The following is a 21493-nucleotide window of genomic DNA, read 5'->3' as shown; positions in this document are numbered from 1 at the left end:
TTAGAAAAGAATTAGAACTGAAAGGAACCTTAAGGATATACCTGGGCTAATCAGGGCTAATCTCAGGTTTAGTTATTGTTTGGTGTTTTTTTTAAAGGAGATTTTATATAAATAATAAGGTCAAGCTTAAGTGTGTCCCTGAATGGTATTTATAGTTGAGTTGCTCAGAGGGTTCATTTTTCTGTTTGTTCTCATCTCCTGCAATGGAAAGTTTTTATTAAAGACCCCAAAAGTTCTGTTTTATTTATCTTTTTAGTAAAGATGAAACAGGCCCATTTGGTTTCATTGCCTTTTAAACAAAAAAGTCAACAAATAAACAAAGATACTTATCTTTCAGAAGGGCTTGGGATTTATTAGGGAATGAAAACACAATATTAATTTTTATTTCTTCTTTAAGTGCATTTTGGTGGCTCCAAAATCTATTCTGTTGTAGATAGACTATAGAGGAAGAAAAGTGAAGTAATGCATCCCAACTCTTACAGAAAGGAAGAAAAGATCTACATTAATAATCATACTGTCCATCTTATAAAATGTCACTCCAATACTCTGATATTATAAGAATAATTTCATTGTTCAAGTTTCATATCTGATTCATGAATTTTAATACTTGATACAATGGAAACACTTAAATATAGAATACTGTATTTCTGATGTAGAACCTGCATTTAAAAACTGATTTCTGCGTATAATTATACATGTAAGAATAACACTTACATTACAAGTGCAAACACATAGGTACTTCTAAAAGCTAACCAACTTTTAGGAAAAAGACTTGGCAAGGTATAGAATGCCTTTCTATTCCTCTTTCACATAACCAAACTATACAATTATTTTATAACTAAATTTTCTCCTAATTGCACACTAAAGAGGAAAAAAAAACAAGAGAAAGTTTAATGTTCTCTAATTTCCCTCTTAAGTTTTAGATGTCTCTTTAAAGAATGATTTAACACAACATTGAGTTGTCAAACATTTACATTCTTTTAAAAAGCTGTATTTTTTTATGTAACTGCAGGTGACTGCTATTTTGATAGACATATTGAGTAGAATGAATATTTAATTTATATTACAAATGTACAGTACAAATATGAAGTTAGAGGGTCATTCTTATCACTTACCAGCAATACTGCACAGACTTTAAATTATGACTGATTTAAAGCAAAAATAATAATGTCTCCATCTTCAGTGGACAAAATCATTAAGAAGTAACAGTCCCTTCGCTTTTCTGTGTTTCTTTGTCTTGTTCTTTTTGATTGCAGAGTGAAAAATATTCATGGACAAATTGTCTACACATAGGGCATTGCTGAAAATACTTAACACAGCCATCACATAAGCATGTGTGTCTACATGGTAAAAGTACCCAATTCACCTTCCCATTCTGGCAAACAACACAGTCTTTGCTATTTTCTTCATATTGTTCCACTTCACTTTCAGCCAGTCCAGCTTTTTCCAACAAATGTCTGTCAGTGCTTTGTTCTCCTGGAGAGGAGTTACTCAAGGAAGGCGTATTATTATTTGCAGACATGAAAAGTTGCTGAAGATCAAATAAATAAATTCAAATGATAAAAACCGAATTCGTTATTTATATTCAAAGGTTATATAAAAGGTAGCCAAAACTAATTATGACCTAGAAAGTTCAAGGAAAGGAAGAATTCATAGGTAGGAAGAAATGGAAAGAAAATGCAGGAGATTAATTCTATCTGAAAGTAGATCTCAAAACTCTATACTCTAATTCCTATATTTTAGGAGACTGGACTATAAACCCACTGGATCTTTCCCCTCTAACATTTCTACCATAGATTTAACCTAGGTACACAGATAATACTGCTAATAACATTAACAATGAGCACATGTATTGAATGAGAATTTTATATCAAAAATCTGACTCATAAAATCTACCATGAAACTACCATCAAAGAAATATACTTCCATAAGAACAAGTTATCTATTCTAAATCATTATTATGATATTCTTGTCAACAAAAAGATAAGATTACATATAAGACAGCTTACCTTAAGGTCATGAAATTGGCCTTGAGCCAGGAGTACATACTGATACAATATTCTGCAGGAAAGTTTGTATTTCTTATCAGGAATATGAATCACAGTCACCATTGAAATCTAAAAGTAAAATTAATATTTTACTTTCTATTTGTATTATTCTATATGCAGGGAAACAAATGCATCACCAATAAAATTAAGATGAAGAAAAATCAGAAATACTCCAAGTTAGTTACTTGAAATGAAATGAGTGACTGTTTTCAACAAGGCATATCCTCTATTATTTTTGACAGTGACCTAATTGAAAAGACTATGTAGAAGCCCTAGTTAATTTAACTACAGTTTCCAAGATAAATTCAGAATGGATAAATGACTTAAATATAATGAGGGGAATTATAAATAAAATAGGTGAACATAGAATAGTTTACCTATCAGATCTATGGGAAAGGAACTTAAGGCAAAGCAAGAGATAGAGAACATTACAAAATATAAAATGAATAATTTTGATTACATTAAATTAAAAAGGTTTTGTTCAAACAAAACCAATGCAACCAAAATTAGAAGGGAAGCAACAAATTGGGGGGAAATTTTTGTAACAAAAACCTCTGTCAAAGGTCTAATTTCTCAAATTTATAAGTAGCTAAGTCAATAGTACAAAAAAATCAAGTCATTCCCCAATTGAAAAATGGTCAAGGGACATAAAAAAAGGTTGATCAAATATGGGATCTCACATATACAGAATATGTGTCGATTTTAAGATTAATGTAAGGTGGGGAGAGGGAGAAGTACATGAAAAACCATGGAAAAATATTCTAATCAATTAATTAAATAAACAAAAAATTTTAGACCCTTACCTTCCGTCTTGGAATCAATACTGTGTATTGGTTCCAGGGAGAAGAGTGGTAAGGGCTAGGCAATGGGGGTTAAGTGACTTGCCCAGGTCACAAAGTGTATGAGGCCAGATTTTAACCCAGGACCTCCCATCTCTGGGCCTAACTCTCAATTCACTGAGCTACCTAGCTACCCCCAATAATTTGTTTTTCTATGTTTAACATAAGGTTGAGGATAGTTAAGAACTGCTTGTAAAAGTGGAGGGGGAAAAAATTGGTTGCTTGTACAAAAAAAGAAACCAGGGAGTCATCTTTCTTGGGTCTTTCTGCCTACATGGCAGGAAGTCTTTTGGATGCTATGACTTATTTGCATGAGACTAGAGGTGGGAGAAATGGAATATATCCTTGACTCCTATAGGGAAAAAAAATGGCAGCAAGAATAATTAGGAAGACTACCCCTTCCATTCATGGCTTACAAAATAGATGTAGTTTTTGAGTCTTTTTTATTTCATTTAAATCTTATATGAATAGAAGTAATTAATAATATTTAAAATTTAAAACAGCCCTCATCATGTTGCCATTTTGATAACTTACATATTAAAATTTTCATTTCCTCATTTCTGAACTGAAATAGAATTATCATAGTGCTTTAAGAAATAATGCTATCTTTACATCTAAAAGGCTTTAAGACAAATTGATTTGTATAATTATTTAGGATATAACTTTGAATTAGAGACAAAATCGTCAAATCAATAACAAATTGACATTTATTAAATACCTATGATGTGCTACACTGTGCTGAAAATTAGGAATTCAAAAAAAAACAAAACAAAAAATAGACTGATCTCAAAGAGCTTGAAGTCTTTTGAAATATACAATAATCAAACATCTCTGTCCAACAAGCCAGATACAGAGTAAATTGCAGATGATTTTATGAAAATATTTTGAAGGGCGGCAGCTGGGTGGCTCAGTGGATTGAGAGCCAGGCCTAGAGTTGGGAGGTCCTAGGTTCAAATCTGGCCTCAGACACTTCCCAGCTGTGTGACCCTGGGCAAGTCAGTTAACCCCCATTGCCTAGCACTTACCACTCTTCTGTCTTAGAGTCAATACACAGTATTGACTCCAAGATGGAAGGTCCGGGTTAAAAAAAAAAAAGAAAATATTTTGAAGGCAAGATCTAATCTGGTTACATTTCCAACACATGATATACACAGAACTGATGTGCAAGACTATACAGTATGTGCATGGTTATGCACCATAATTAGTGAAAATGCCAATTAGGGTAAATTGACCATGTCACACAAAGAACTCTCAAAGTCATTTAGTTCTGTATATTCAAATGATATAGTAAAAAAGATTACCCAAGAGTTACTGGGTTCAAATTGTAGTAAAGGACAGTATATTGTATTTTGTAAAAAAAGGGAAGACTAAGGAAAAGAGAAACTGTAGAAATTCCTTAATATACCTAATATTGATCTTATAAAGCATTCATAATGAGCAGGTATGATTCAAATGTATATGCCTAGTGAAATATGCCTGCCACAAACAATGAATGTGTATTTTTCAAAACCCTAACTTCCATTTTAGAATCAGTATCAATGCCAATCAGTTCCAGGACAGAAGAGGAGTAAGAACAAGGCAATTGGGGTTAAGTGACTTGCCTAGGGTGACACTACTAGGTAAATATATATTTATTGAGTAATTCTCGTGAACAATATGTTAAAAAGTATAAGGGTAAGGGGAGACATAAAAGGAAGTTACAAAAACAAATATTCATCCTTAGAGAACTTACAGCCTTTCAGATGAATTAAGACAAGTATATAAAAGCTCTATAATAGTAAGACAAAGAGTGGTACAAGATTTTGTCTGCTAATACCTTCACGTGTTCCTATTATCCTATATTTGCTTGGATGTGTAGCCATATTGTTTTTCTAATAGAATGTAAGCTCTTTGAAAGCAAGGGATGCCTTAATTTTTGACTCTGTATATCCTAAGACTAGCACAGTGATCTGGAACATAGTAGACAACAAATGCTTATTAACTGGTTAAGACATCATATCCAGTTTTTACCTGGCTAGTAGGCAAAAAGAGGTTATCAAGGAAGATTTAATTAAGGAGCAGTACTGGAGATATTTTTATTAAATCAAATTTTGGTTAACTCACTTTGTGAGTCAAAATATGACAACTTTGGTAGGATAATTTGGTTACTAATACATTATTTACAACTCAATAATACTTAAAATGTCTTGACAGACACCATATAATTAATCCTGATACTATCTCTTGAGACACAGGCAGGTATAATTTAATAGTGACTGAATTAAAAACTTGAGTCTATGAAGTGGGAGACATAGCCTAGGAATTATGTGATCAACTCATCAGAAAACAGGAAGATAGGTCACATCCTACCCACCCTCAATTGCCAATCATAGTCTCTAACACTACCACATCTACTCTAATGGTTTACAACACTCCCCTCACTCCACTTCTTCCCTGTTTGCTCCCAACCTTACCCATTCTGAGCCCTCTCTTGGTCCATCAAAGAAGTTACTGCATACTTGCAGCAGCTGTGCATCTCTCTTCCAATCCTCCCAATTACTAAGGAGGGCATTATCACCTTTCCAGGCACCCAGTTTGCAAGCTTGAGATCAGCAACCACTCTTCACACTCCACAACATATATCTAAATATTTAATCTTTAACACATCCTTTTTGTGTATATAATTATAAAATCAATTGCCTAATCTTTGAGAGAGACATGTCCTTTGAATAATCAGGTAGAAGTTCAGACTGCAAAGGGTTAGAAGAGAATGAAAGGAAACAAAGTGGAGGCATAAGAATAGATTACTTTCTCGAGTTTAGCTAGAAAAGATAAAAGAAATATAGGATGATAGCTAATAGGAATGTTGAGAGCAAGTGAAAGTTTTTTAAGGATGGCAGGACATGGGTATGTTTATAGGCAGCAGAGAAGTAGCCAAAAGATGGGGAGAAATTAAAGATTAGAGAGTGGAAATACTAGGGACATAGGAAATAGTAGGGACATTGTGCTAGAGAAAATGGGGGTGTATAGTGTAAAAAATAGACTCGAATACAGGACTACAATCCCCACGAGCCTTTGCTCCACTTCCCCAGAATGCCTTGTAATCTCACCTGTATTTAAGCTGATTCAAAGGCTTTTGAGGGTCTCTCTCTCTCTCTGGGCTCTTTTTGGACTTCCGTTTTGGAGCAGGCACGTCTCTTGCGTGATGTGAGGTTATTTTGTCTAGGCCTCTGGCCTAGGCACATGTTTCTTACTTGTATATTCTTTAATCTTTAACCTTTAATAAACCTCTAAAAAATATAATACTTCTTGCAGAGAGAAACTAATTTCTACCTGCCTCAGATGCCTCAGTCTCCCCATATTCCCTAAATTTTAATCTTTACAGTTGGCGACCTAATGAGGAAAAAAACCTTTCAATCTTCTGATTTCTTTCCTGATCTTAAATTCAGTTTTAATAGCTAGTACCTAGATTTTTTTTTTTGAGCCACATCTCTCTGGTCAAGGTGATTTTTTTTACCCTCGTAAGGCTGCTGCTCGATCCAGACTTGTTGCGTTTGCCGCCCACCCCACCCCACCCGGCTCAGCTGCTTTTGCCTGCTGGCGTTCAGCCCCTGATCCAGACCTGATTCAACCAAGATTGCAATCACCTGGTTCCCAATCTCCCGGCCCTCTGGCCCTGCCTGCCTGTTTCTGCGCCCCAGACCCACGAGCACAACCCCAGTTGGCTCATCACCCAGATCCTTGGAGCAGATCGCTTAGGACTCATTGAGACCAGCTGGTAACAGTATAGGCCATGTGGGCGGAGGGGAGACGAGAGGGAAAGGAGACCGGGTAATTTTCCCTTAAGCTAAGCCTCCAAGCAAATGGGGGTGTATTGGCTCCATGTGGGTGGACTGGGGCAGGAGGAGGGATCATATCAGGGGAGAGGGGAAAGAGAGAAAAGGGAGAGGAGAAGAAACAGATTTTTCAAACAGAAACTTAAAAAGCAATGGGCTGTTTAAAAGGATTTTTGACTGTTCTGGTAATTTCATTGATTTTACCTGCCTGTCAGGGAGCAGACTCAGTCCAAAGATTCAACTTTAACTTTGGGGAGGAAAATGGGTGGCTCAGCGACCTGATAGCCAGACATAAAGACATTCGGTCCTGGGTTAAAATCTGGCCTCAGATACTTCCCAGCTATGGGGCCCTGGACGAGTCCCTTGAAACCCATTGCCTAGCCCTTACTACTCTGCCTTTGGACAATAGACATTTAAATGGATAAGAACCCAAGGAACTTTGAAGAGACTAAAGGCTATATTCTAAGACATTTCAGACTCCAATGGTTTATAAAAAAAATCTCTGTAGCATTTTTTGTTTAAGGTTTAACTTTGTGATTTTAAGTTCATATATTACTGGATTCAATATTATTCTGCTTGAACTGAAGGTTGATTGAATTTATTTTGAATGTACTGAGTTTTGAAATTCTGTTGTTTTTCCCCTATAACTGTGTTGAACAAATATTATTGTGAATAAGCCCATATATGAAAAAACAGCTTTTTTCTATTTTGCTGAAGATAGATGGACTTCAGAACTGGTTATAATTGTATTAACAACCTTTGGAATTTTAATGTGCTAAATACCTCAAATGATTTGATTTTAAGGGTTTTTTAAATATGATTTTTGGAATTTTTTTTTAACAATCTGGTTATTTTTGCCTGCCCCTACCACGAGGTAAGGCCCATTAGCTGAAGTGAAATACATTTTATAAACCCCCAACCTTCCCACATGTGAATGGAAGTTGGGCAGTTAATCTCAGGGCATTTGTATCCCTATAAGCCTCCAAGAAAAAGGAGCACCCCTTTATTTATGCTCTTCAGCTCACTATTTTACTTCTACCAGAATGATATATAGATTTCTTGATTATGTTCTAAACCCAAGATGAGTTTTACTTTGTTTTAAAAAATATGTTTAAATACCAAGGTTGAAGGATTGCTATGTTTGTAAAAATTGTGACAAATGTCCATCAATTCATATGTTTTAAAAATGTCATACAGCAACTTATGTGGAATATGAAAGTGTGTTTGTTTGCTATTGTAATTAATTGGGCTATTGAGAATTTTGGGGATTTTGATATCTACATATTTGTACTACTGTATTTTTAAAGATGAAAAAATTGTTAACCTTGTTCAATTCATTTGCCTTCTACTCACAGTGATCATGGCCAGATACAAAGAGGAAATGGATCTCATTTTTTTGGTGAGAAAGCCTTGTATTTTATATTTTCTTAACTGACACAGAGTGTCAATGATTATAAGCTATATTTTTGAATTTTTTAAAGCTCTTTTATTATTATATTTTTCTTGCATGTGCAATATACTTTTTCAGTTTTTTTTATTATTTTTTCTCTCCCTTTTATATTTGAAGCACATGTCACCAGCATTAAGATTTTCTTTAACCTTTTGATTTTTCAGTACTACAAGTGTAAGATACATTTGTCAGAGCATGCCCAAAAAGCTTGTGACTATAAAAATGATGCCACTAATTATTTAAATAAATTATGGGACTTTGCTTAATGATTCTGTCTGATTCCAGGAGAAGATATACACACAAGAGCCATTGCACAGAGCCAAAGAAAGGCCAATCTAGGCTGGATTGATGCACTTCTAGGCCAATACAAAGGTCTTGAACCTAGTGTGAAGACTCGAGGTTACTATGTTTAACATGTGTTAAGACATAGGCTTTTCTTGTATCCACACTCACCCTGAAGATACTCACAGACGAGTATCCCCAAAACTTTGGCTCCTACTTGGCTTCTATAATCTGGTCCCTTTCTTTTCTGCCTCTCATAGAATGGTACCTTTCTGTAGTCCTGGCACTGACTGGGTAAATGCATCATTACTTAGATCATTTTGATTGGGCCCTGATTGAAGGACCTGTTATAGATTTATTTTTCTTCTACTTGGAATTTTTACACATAAGACTTTGATAGTCTATATTTTCATCCAGAAATTTTTCTTTTCTTTTGGATTTTCTGATGTCTTTTTAATATCTCTTGCCAATTGATTCATATACCTCATACCTCAGTCATGCATCCCTAACTGATTCTGAATCTTTCAATCACCCACAACACGGAGGAATGTAAAAAAATATCATTATTTAAATTGCAAAATTTAAGTTCCTTTTGAGAAGAATTTTAGGTAAAGAAGATGCTACCTCTCTGAATCCAGAACTGAACTGTTGGAGAAGCCACCATGAAGAAGCCTCCAGACCACAAGTTGCACAAAATTGAACTTTGGGTGTGGTTGATTGAACATTTATTTGTATGTATACTTTTATGCCGAAGGAGACTGCCCCCTAACGGCTTTTTGTCAATGTGTTCAGCAATTATTGGTTTTATTCTTTTTTCTCTTATCCTCACACTATTGTAATCTTTTAAGTTTATTATGTTTTTATGATCGTTTTGGGGAAAAATTAATTTTTCCAAAAATGATCATTCGGGGATATGTAAAAAATAGACTCGAATGCAGGACTACAATCCCCACGAGCCTTTGCTCCACTTCCCCAGAATGCCTTGTAATCTCACCTGGGCCAAGATCGAGAAGGTATTTAAGCTGATTCAAAGGCTTTTGAGGGGTCTCTTGGCTCTTTTTGGACTTCCGTTTTGGAGCAGGCGCGTCTCTTGCGTGATGTGAGGTTATTTTGTCTAGGCCTCTGGCCTAGGCACATGTTTCTTACTTGTATATTCTTTAATCTTTAACCTTTAATAAACCTCTAAAAAATATAATACTTCTTGCAGAGAGAAACTAATTTCTACCTGCCTCAGATGCCTCAGTCTCCCCACATTCCCTAAATTTTAATCTTTACAATAGGATAAAGGATACATTAAGTTAAGGAGCTGACTTTGATGAAAACTTCATTAAAGACTATGGTACTTTTTGACTGCTCCCGCTACCAAAATTGCTGATTACAAAATTCTCTCTGATGTCAAATGCAATTATGGGAAAACAGATCATCATTCTGATGGGCTCATCAATGGCTTAGATTTGATTTGGGACAAGTACTAATAGTAGGAAACCTGAAATATCAAAGTCACTTGTTGGCTATAAGAGGATCATAGCTGATTAATCATATGAACCATTTTGTTACTTATAGAATTCCTGCTGGGTGATATCCAAAAGTTGCTATCATAGACACATTCACATTATTTTTATATACATAATATACATTGCCTAAAACATATTTTTCATGTAATTATGAAAAATAATAAAATCACAGAAATTATTTATACACAGTGAAACTGGGCTTGTCTTAGACTAAAAATACAACAGGAGCTATGAAAACATATAGATATGATTTGATACAGAAGGAAAAATGTAAAAAATGAGAGTATTCTGATAAATAAAAGTTCTAGCCATATATACATTTTAATAACAAAGAATGCTAAAATTTCATTTAAATTTCAACTTCAAGAGAAAAATTCACCATTAATTAACAGTTCCAAACTTTAACAAGCCCAAACTCAAAGTAGTTCCAATGTCTAAAGGGAATGAAAAAAAACCCAATTTAAGAGTAAAAATAAAAGTTTATTTTAGCAAAATAATAATTAAGCAAAATAAGCAATATCACATGAATACTCTATGGGTATTTTAAAAATTACTTACAATATCATAAAGTCCTTGGGAATCTTCATCAGCTAAAGTCAATAGTGCTACCAGTGGATATTGAGATCTAGGCACAATGCCAAAATCTTCAATTTTAGCATCACTTGGCAATTGACAGTATTTTTCTTCTTTATTGTTTTTTTTTACACTTTTTTTGGTACATGTAAAGGGAAAATAACTACTGCCATTGCAAAAAAAGGCAATTGTAGTAAGTTAAAAGAAAAACTAATTTAGCAAAGCTTCATCTTACCCACAAATTCTAAAGTCCAAGATACATATAGAAGAACAAAAGGATACAAATGTTGTTCTCGATAGACATATTTGCTATATATAGCATCTTCTAGTGCCTGTGGAGTACTTATTCTGGAAACATAAACATGCTTCTGCAATGCTTCATACAATTCTTGAACATCACAACCCCAGTAGCAAGTAAGGATGCTTTCTTCAATACAATCAGGTGTCAGTGCTATTCCATCTATTAAAAAAAAGAATGAAAGAAAGAAAAAATCCATTGCTTAATATATCCTTAAATGTAATTATACATTATGAATGAGAAAAATTCCTAACTTCTCCTGGCCAGGCTAGTGCCAGCTCTCCCAACAACTGTTTCAGGAATTTGTAGTCCTGAGTCGAAAAAAAAAGAGCAGAACCACAAAGGGCAAAAAGCTATGAGTTATTTCTATTCTAGTTTCTTCACCACAGCTAAAATGTTGTCTAAAGAGAAGGGCAGGCGACAGTCCATTAACTTCATATCAGATGATAATCTCTCCAAGCAAACTAGCTGATTATTTGCCTGGCAATAAACCTGAAAGTTACAACTTTTTCCTCCCAGTGAAAAATCTTACCGATCAACACAAGCATTTTTCAAAAGGTTTGATTTAAAAAAAGAATACTGAAATATAGACAACCATTATTTGTGTACACTATTGACTTATATAACACATAAAAAATAATTTACACTTGTTTTTAAAATAAATTTTCATTATATTTTATGAACTCCTGGCTCTGATACTTAGGAGCTAATTGAAATTATGGACAATTTCATTTCTGAGTTTGTTTACTCATCTGTAAAAAAAAAATAGAGAACAGTACTTATATTACCTACTTCATACTTTTTGCAGAAAATACCAATAAACCTTCAAGTACTATATAAATCAGAATTATAACACAAATATTCATTATGACCTGATAATTCATCTTAAACAAAAAGGTGAAATAACACTAAAAAAAGAAAATCTAGAAAAGGCAATTCTACCTTCTTATACTTTGTAGTCTAGTAGAAGATAAGACACATAAAACTAAGTGTATTAGAGAGTTACAAACCAAAATCACCATATAAGGTTTGAAGAGAAAGGGAGGATGAAGAGGACAAGACAGGAAAGGATTTATGAAGGAGTTCTACTGATGTCAGTAATATTAGAATATAAAGACTGGGTGGTACCAGATTTTAAAAGGTCTTGAATTTTAAACATAAAGGAGATTTAAAGATTTTTTTTAAATAGAGGAATGATTAAATATGATCTGTATACAAAAAATATTTCAGTAAGAGCATATGATATGCATATTGCAAAGGGGGAAATGGAGGTCAGAAGACCTATTAGGAGACTATTTTAAAAAATCAAGTCAGTTGACAATGAAGGACTATACTAGAATGGTGGCAAAGGAAACAGAGAAGAAGTAACAGATATAAGAAATTCACAGAGGTGAAATACATAGGACTTGTTAACTAAAGGACAAGATATGAGAAGTTAAGGAGAGGGAAAAATCAAAGACTTACAAAAAGGTTACAAAAAACAGGAGTAAGAATAAATGGTAGTGCCACAAACAACTACTTGAAATCATAAGAAGATTGTTTGGAGGGAAACTTGGCCATTGGAGTGTTGATTTAGAGATACTGGGGAACACCTACATAGAGGTCTCTGGTAAGCAATTTGAGATGTGTGTCAAGAGCTCAAGAGAGGTCAAGGATAGAGACCTTGAGCCTCATTTACATAGAAATTGAAGTAACAGGAATAAATGACATTTTTAAAGGAAGGAGAAAATTAGAGAAGAAAAAGGCCAAGGTGAAAAATATCCACAGAAAGGGCTACTGAAAAAAGAATGGGGAAACACAGGACCTAGTAAAGAAATAAGAAAGACTTTACTTAGGAGAAGCTCAAAATCTACCCATTTTTCCCTTGCTATAAATTTTCTTTTATGGGAGCTGGGATCTCTTTTTTTAACAACAAATTAAACACAATTCCCAAACCTTCCCTACAATAGATACTAGTTAGTGGAAAGGGAGTCCTGTGGAAAAGTAAAGAATGAAGTTAACTAAGTCATATTATTAGAGATATATATGTCCTTCCATTCAAGAAAACATAGTAATTACGCAGAGCATTACATATACTTTGGTACTATTAATAAACTTTAAGATAACCGTAGTTAGCAAATCATCAATGCAAAAATTATCCATGCTTAAGATTTTAATTTTTAAAGTATGTGTTTAAAGGATACAACATGCTTAAAAATCACTGGTCTATCAATGAAATTACTCCATCTACTAGTACAGGTCTATCCATCCATAATCTATCCATCTTTTTCTTATCCTGTGTAATTCTTCCAGAGAGGATACATATGGAAACCTTCTTCTGGTCTTCAAATAGTATAAGATTCAATCTGTTGTATCTTGTTCTGAATACAATTGATCTTTTTCACAAATGTATTATTGTCTTTTTTGCCACTTCTGCCATAAAAGATATTATTAATAATATGCTGACTTCCTTATATCCACCATGTCTTTCCATTGTCCTTTGGGGTTATCTGTAATTTTAATTTCTATGGGATGTTCATGTTCCATAACTTGCTAAAAGTTCCACTCTAACTGCTCATTGGCTATGAGAAGGGGATGGGAGGAGGGGAGAGAAAGAACATGAATCATGTAACCATAGAAAAATATTCTAAATCAATTAAATAAAAAAATAAAAATAAAGAAACCTGTGGGCTAAAAAAATAAAAATTAAAAAATTAAAATTTCACTCTGACTATTCAATTCTGAGAGTAATTTACTGCTCACATTCAGTCTAAAAGACAAATTCTGAAGTGATAACTTAATGGTCTGGCCATAAAACTGCATGTAGAAACTTGGGAGATATGCATTCTTCATCAACTTGATTAATTTAATTCACTGTGCAAATGTCTCTTGAGATTTTAGAATCTCCTAGAAGTGGTTCTATATTGCTCCAAGATTCAATGCAATAAGACCATCATTTGCAATAAGAACATGTAGAGAACCTTCTTATCTATAGAGAATCCTTTTTTCCTTTGGAGTTTCTGCAAAATGTCAACTAGTGAATATCTTTCCATATCTATCTCAAGGAAAATTACTTGTTTACTTTTAATCTCAACATTTGTATGTATGTATGTATGTATATCTTTTTCTATGTCTATGCAAATACAAAAGCTTTAAAGAGTTAACTAACCTTGAAAAATTCTGTTTTTAACTTTATACAAGGCAGAACTCAGTCTCAAGATTTTACATATAGTCAATAATCAATTTTAAATTTAGGAAATGAAAATTCAGCCAAAGTCAAGCCAAACACAGCCAATAAGCAGATGATATATTCCATTAATAGGAATTTAAATATTACCATTAAAATATTAAATTAGCAGGAATTAAAATATATACTTTAAAATACTTTTCCCTAATCACATTAGAATTATGCAAGGGTTTTCCCTTTCCTTATTTTAATGAAGGGGGAGAGTAAAAGGGAGAGAAAAAGATGTACTCAAAAAAGAAAGCATATGGAAGAAGGGTAGAAAAGAATAAAAGTGTGGGCCTTATATTATTTCTAAAATGGAAATCAACATAGGAAAAAAATGTTAAGAGAAAATAAAGCTAAACCAAAGTGAAAGGAAAATGAAAGAAAGAAAGGTGGGCAGGGAAGAGGAAAAGAAAAGGAAAACAGGAGAGGAAAGGAAGAGAAATATGAGAATATGGAGAAAGATAAGGGAAAAGTGGATACAAGGGAATCATGCTATACAAACATGGAATCTTGTGCTGTTTCTTTTAAAAAAAAGGTACATAGAGGGGGAAAAATTAATCCCTAAAACACAGATTAAAATGAATAGATAGATGAATGAATAAAAAAGATTAAGTGCTAACTTTCTACTAATCACTATACTGATTGCTGGAGATATAAATAAAAAATAGAACAGTCTATGCCCTCAAGGAGTTTATATTCTAATTGGAAAAAACAATACATAAAAGAGGAGTTAGTTGCAGTGAAGATGGAAAGGCCCAGTAACCCTAAAGCTGCAGCTAAAAGATTGCTAGAGGTTCATTAGGGTGCTTTGGCAGGCATAATATCTAGGAATCTGGAGGGAGGGTCCAGGGCCAAGGATGATTTTAAGGTTTGCTGATCCTTAATTAAGGATATATATGCACATATATAGATATATATACATCTATATAGATATTGATATAGATATAGATTTATATAAAGCATATGCTGAAAGAATGAGATAAAGACACAACAAAGGTAGCACTAGTACTTTTTTTCTAAAGTGTATACATTATAAAGTCTACTTTGAATTCCATGAATCAATATTATTCTGGCTATTCTGGAATTTTAGAGTGACAACAAATTGCCAAAATCTGAATCTGACATATTTATTCATTTGATTTAGAGATATAAATACCAATTACAATATTTTTGCCTTCTTGTAATTAAAATGCTAAGGATTTTTATTTGGTTTTTTTCACCTTTAATTTATATAAGTAATACTTAGAAAACATAATTTAGGTATTATTTATTTTGCATCTAAAAGAAATCTAATGATGATTATTCAGAAATGGAGCTAAAATATTTGTGAAAGTTATTACTTTGAAAAAGCTGAAAGGGCAGCTGGGTAGCTCAAAAGATTGAGAGCCAGGTCTAAAGATGGGGGGTCCAGTTCAAATCTGGCCTCAGACACTTCCCAACTATGGGACCCTGGCCAAGTTACTGAACCTGCATTACCTAGCCCTTACCATTCTTCTGCCTTGGAGCCAATACACAGTATTGATTCCAAAACAGAATGCAAGGGTTTAAAAAAAAAAAAGTCAAATCTATAAAATTATATTCTCAAACAAGTGTCTAAGAATATATATTTACCAAGTAAAAGATTTTCAAGTTCAAACATCTGTTTCAATGTAACAAGTCTAATATTCCTGTTCAGATTAATAGTATGAGACTAAATGTACCATATATCCAAGATAAATGGCTCCTTATCTATTTGAATTGAGAAAATACCTAGGTTTTTAAAAATAAATTGAAAATTGTTTCTGCAGAATGGTTAAGAGACTAATAAACACATAATGGATTTTGCTATTTCACTTGCAGAAGTATTTTGTAAATTGGAAAACAAAAATATTATTTTTTTAATTATTACCATAGTTCTATCTTTCTTATAAATGCAATCATTTTACTGCTCAGGTTGATAATATAAATTTCAGGTCTGTGCAATGATTTGTATATTTTTTTTTTCAAAAATGCTAAATATGCAAATTTCAGAAAGAAAATTTTGTGAATAAGAGCATTTGCTTTATCTTCTTACTAAGAAAAAATGGCTTTTCTTTTTTTAGTTCAAGCACCCTCAAAAGTACTTTAGCATGGCAAAACCAACATGTTTCACAAAAATTTGTACCTAAAGTGTCTTCCTTTTTAAAATACGCTAGTTTGCTGGATGATGTTGGTTTGTTGTTTGGTTTTTTTTTTTAACAAAGTTGTCTAAGAATTTGAAAAATTAAATGCAGCATCTCATTCATATGTCTCTGCCTTTTGGACATTTCTAAACAACTGTTCTGTAATTATGTCAAATTCACTATGTCCAAAGAGAACAACAAAACCAATCCCTCTTCCGAATTTTTCTATTTCTGTTGAGGGTACTACTATTATACTAGTTGCACAGGTTTACAAGTTTGGGATTATACTTAACTCTTCATTCATGTTCACCTTACATATTTACATAACTACCAAGTCTTGCCAGTTCTGCCTCCATATCTTTCTAATACACTCTGGTTTCTCTACTCACTTGGTCATTCCCCTAGTTCAGGTCCTTCTAATCTGGTCTAATCCTGGTCTACTGTAATAGCTTGCTAATTAGTATCCCTGCTACCAGCCTCTCCTATCACTAAACCACTCATCTATAGCTGTAAAAGTGATAGTCGAGGAAAGCTAGATGGCTGAGTGAACAGAGTGCCAGTTGTAGAGACAGGAGATCCTCGCCTCAAAACAATATTTGAAACCTCAGATACTTCCCAGCTGTGTGATCCTGGGCAAGTCACTTAACCCTAACTGCCTAACCCTTATCACTCCTTGCCTTGGAACTAAAATTTAGTATCAATTCTAAGGTAGAAGGCAAGGATTTTTTAAAACGTGATATAACTAAAGCCCAAGACTGACCAAATCATTCACCCTTTTTCTCCATATCATTCCAGTGGTTTTGTTTCCTCAAAAATCAATACAAACTCTTCTCTTTGGTATTCAAAACTTTTCATAATCCAGTACTAGCATACCTTTAAAGACTTATTAATTGGGGGCAGCTGGGTAGCTCAGTGGACTGAGAGCCAGGCCTAGAGATGGGAAGTCCTAGGTTCAAATATGACCTCAGACACTTCCCAGATGTGTGACCCTGGGCAAGTCACTTGACCCCCACTGCCTAGCCCTTACCACTCTTCTGCCTTGGAGCCAATACACAGTATTGACTCCAAGATGGAAGATAAGGGTTTTTAAAAAAAAAGACTTATTAATCAATCAATATACATTTATTAAGCACCAACTATGTGCTAGGCACTGTGTTAAGCAATGACAATACAATAAGAGATAGTAAACAGTTCCTACCCTTAAAGACCTTACAATCTAATGGGGGGGGGGGAACACAACCTGCAAACAAATACATACAAAATAAGCTTTTTTTAAAAAATAGGAAACAATTCTCAAAGGGAAGGCATTAGAATTAAGAGGAGTTGGGGGACGCATTCCTATTGAAGGTAATGTTTTTTTGTTGTTGTTTTTGTTTATTTTTCATTTATATTTTTTTATTTTATATTATATATATTATATATATACTTATTCCATATATATATATATGTATATATATATATTCCATTTGTTTGTTTGTTTTTGCTTTTCCCCCCAAGAAGTTTATTTTTTATTTTAATTTATTTTTTTATTTTATTTGGTCAATTTCAAACATTATTCATTGATTACAAGAATCATATTCTATTCGTCTCTCCCCTCCCCCCAATCTTCCCATTATCAACGCACAATTCCACTGGGTATTGCATGTGTCCTTGATCAGAACCTATTTCCACGCTGTTGATGTTTGCACTAGGATATTCCTTTAGTGTCTATATCCCCAATCATATCCCCGTCCACGCATGTAATCACGCAGTTGTTTTTCTTTTCTGTTTCTACTCCCACAGTTTTTCCTCTGAATGTGGATAGTGTTCTTTCTCACAGATCCCTCCAAGTTGTTCAGGATCACTGCATTGCCACTATCCATTACATTCAATTGTACCACAGTGTATCAGTCTCTGTGTACAATGTGCTCCTGGTTATGCTCCTTTCACTCAGCATCACTTCCTGGAGGTTGTTCCAGTTCCCATGGAATTCCTCTACTTTATTATTCCATTGAGCACAAGAGGATTCCATCACCAATATATACCACAATTTGTTCAGTTATTCCCTAATTGAAGGGCATTCCCTCATTTTCCAATTTTTTGCCACCACAAAGAGCACAGCTATGAATATTCTTATACAAGTCTTTTTCCTTATTATCTCTTTGGGGTACAAACCCAGCAGTGATATCTATGGCTGGATCAAGGGGCAGACAGTCTTTTAGCACCCTTTGGGCATATTTCCAAATTGCCCTCCAGAATGGTTGGATCAATTCACAACTCCACCAACAATGAATTAATGTCCCTGTCATGTTAGCAAATCTGCTAGGCATGAGGTGATACTTCAGAGTTGTTTTCATTTGCATTTCTCTGATTATAAGAGATTTAGAACACTTTTTCATGTGCTTATTAATAATTTTCATTTCTTCGACTGAAAATTGCCTATTCGTGTCCCTTGCCCATTTATCATTTGGAGAATGGCTTGATTTTTGTACAATTGATTTACCTCTTGGTAAATCTGACCTTTGTCAGAGGTTTCTGTTATGAAGATTGTTTCCCAATTTGTTATTTCCCTTCTGATTTTAGTTACATTGGTTTTGTTTGTACAAAAAAAAATTTTAATTTAATGTAATCAAATTATTGATTTTACACTTTATGACTTTTTCTACGTCTTGCTTGGTTTTAAAATCTTTCCTATCCCAAAGGTCTGACATGTATACTATTCTATGTTCACATAATTTATTCATAGTTTCCTTCTTTATCTTCAAGTCTTTCACCCATTCTGAGTTTATCTTGGTGTAGGGTATGAGGTATTGATCCAAACCTAATCTCTCCCACGCTGTCTTCCAATTTTCCCAGCAGTTTTTATCAGACAGTGGATTTTGGTCCCCAAAGCTGGGATCTTTGGGTTTGTCATAGACTGTCTTGCTGAGGTCACTTACCCCAAGTCTATTCCACTGATCCTCCTTTCTGTGTCTTAGCCAGTACCATATTGTTTTGATGACAACAGTTTTATAGTATAGATTGAGATCTGGTACTGCAAGGCCACCTTCCTTTGCATTTTTTTTTTCATTATTTCCCTGGATTTTCCCTGGATCTTTTGTTCTTTCAAATGAACTTTGTTATTTTTTTTCTAATTCAGTAAAAAAGTTTTTTGGTAGTTCGATTAACTAAGTAGATTAATTCGGGTAGGAGGGTCATTTTTATTATGTTACCTTGTCCAACCCATGAGCAATTAATGTTTTTCCAATTGTTTAGATCTAGTTTTAATTGTGTGGATAGTGTTTTGTAGTTGTGTTCATATAGTTCCTGTGTTTGTCTCAGCAGTTAGATTCCTAAGTACTTTTATTTGTCTAGGATGATTTTAAATGGAATTTCTCTTTCAAATTCTTGCTGCTCAGATGTGTTGGAGACAAAGAAATGCTGATGACTTATGTGGGTTTATTTTGTATCCTGCAACTTTGCTAAAGTTGTTGATTATTTCCACTAGCTTTTTAAGTTGATTCTCTAGGATTCTTTAAGTAGACCATCATATTAACTGCAAAGAGTGATAGCATGGTCTCCTCGTTGCCAATTTTAAAACCTTCAATTTCTTTTTCTTCTCTAATTGCTACTGCTAGTGTTTCTAGTACAATGTTAAATAATAGCGGTGATAATGGGCATCTTTGTTTCAGTCCTGATCTTATTGGGAATGGATCTAGTTTATCCCCATTGCAGATGATATTGACTGATGGTTTTAGATAAATACTGTTTATTATTTTTAGGAAAGACCCTTCTATTCCTATACATTCTGGTGTTTTCAATAGGAATGGGTGTTGTATTTTGTCAAAGGCTTTTTCTGCGTCTATTGAGATAATCATGTGATTTTTGTTGGTTTGCTTATTGATATGGTCAATTATGTGGATGGTTTTCCTAATATTGAACCATCCTTGCATTCCTGGTATAAATCCCACCTGATCATAATGAGTAATCCTCCTGATGACTTGCTGGAGCCTTTTTGCTAGTATCGTATTTAAGATTTTTGCATCTATGTCCATTAAGGAGATTGGTCTGTCGTTTTCTTTCTCTGTTTTTGACCTGCCTGACTTTGGAATCAGTACCATATTTGTGTCATAAAAGGAATTTGGTAAAACTCCTTCTTTGCTTATTATGTCATATAGTTTGTATAGTATTGGGATTAGCAGTTCTTTGAATGGTTGATAGAATTAACTTGTGAATCCATCAGGCCCTGGGGATTTTTTCTTAGGGCGTTCTTTGATGGCTTGTTCAATTTCTTTTTCTGATATGAGATTATCTATTATTCTATTTCTTCTTCTGTTAATCTAGGCAATTTATATTTTTGTAAATATTCATCCATATCACCTAGATTGGCATATTTATTGTCATATAACTGAGCAAAAGTTTTTAATGATTGCCTTAATTTCCTCTTCATTTTAGGTGAGGTCTCCCTTTTCATCTATGATTCTATTAATTTGGTTTTCTTCTTTCCTTTTTTTATTAAATTGACAAGTACTTGTCTACTTTGTTAGTTTTTTTCAAAATACCAACTTCTAGTTTTATTTATTAGTTCAATAGTTCTTTCACTTTTGATCTTATTAATTTCTCCCTTAATTTTTAGGATCTCTAATTTAGTTTTCTTCTGGGGATTTTTAATTTGTTCACTTTCAAGTTTTTTGATTTGCATGTCCAATTCATTGACCTCTGCCCTCCCTAATTTAATATATGAACTCAAGGATATAAATTTCCCCCTGAGTACTGCCTTGGCTGCATTCTATAGGTTTTGAAAGGATGTCTTATCATTGTCATTTTCTTCAATGAAATTATTAATTGTTTCTATGATTTGTTCTCTAACTAACAGATTTTTGGAGAATTATATTATTTAATTTCCAATTAATTTTTTATTTGGCTCTCCATGTACTCTTACTGATCATTATTTTATTGTGTTATGGTCTGAAAAGGTTACCTTTATTATTTCTGCTTTTCTGCATTTGTTTCCCATGTTTTTATGACCTAGTACATGGTCATTCTTTGTGAAAATATACTTATTTTTCTCCATATATCTATTAACTCTAATTTTTCTAAGATTTCATTCACATCTTTTACCTCTGTCTTATTTATTTTTTGATTTATCTAAATTTGATAGTAGTAGGTTCAGGTCTCCCACTAGTAAAGTTTTTCTATCTATTTCCTCCTTCAATTCCACTAGTTTCTCCTTTAGAAATCTGGATACTATACCATTTGGTGCATACATGTTGATTACTGATATTTCCTCATTGTCTATACTCTCTTTTATCAAGATGTATTTACCTTCCCTATCCCTTTTAATCAGATGTAATTTTACTTTGG

At 33.6% G+C, this 21493-nt stretch overlaps 1 protein-coding gene across 4 annotated transcripts in view; it reads right to left on the bottom strand.

Annotated features, from left to right (window-relative positions):
• Positions 1–326: 326 nt before the first annotated feature.
• CGRRF1 (cell growth regulator with ring finger domain 1) overlaps positions 327–21493 on the bottom strand; it is a 53557-nt gene continuing 32390 nt past the window's right edge. For all 4 annotated transcript variants that reach the window (XM_007473137.2, XM_007473141.2, XM_007473139.3 and 1 more), the window contains 4 exons: positions 10804–10981; positions 10507–10654; positions 2010–2117; positions 327–1531 (listed from right to left, as the gene is read on the bottom strand). In XM_007473137.2, the coding sequence (XP_007473199.1) occupies positions 1196–1531; positions 2010–2117; positions 10507–10654; positions 10804–10981 (770 nt within the window). In that variant the 3' untranslated portion in view covers positions 327–1195. The remainder of the gene's footprint in view (positions 1532–2009; positions 2118–10506; positions 10655–10803; positions 10982–21493) is intronic.

The sequence above is a fragment of the Monodelphis domestica genome, chromosome 1 (assembly GCF_027887165.1).
Source record: "Monodelphis domestica isolate mMonDom1 chromosome 1, mMonDom1.pri, whole genome shotgun sequence".
Lineage (NCBI taxonomy): Eukaryota > Metazoa > Chordata > Mammalia > Didelphimorphia > Didelphidae > Monodelphis > Monodelphis domestica.
Note: the sequence above shows the minus strand (reverse complement) of the source record. Positions and strands in the feature narration are given on the sequence as shown.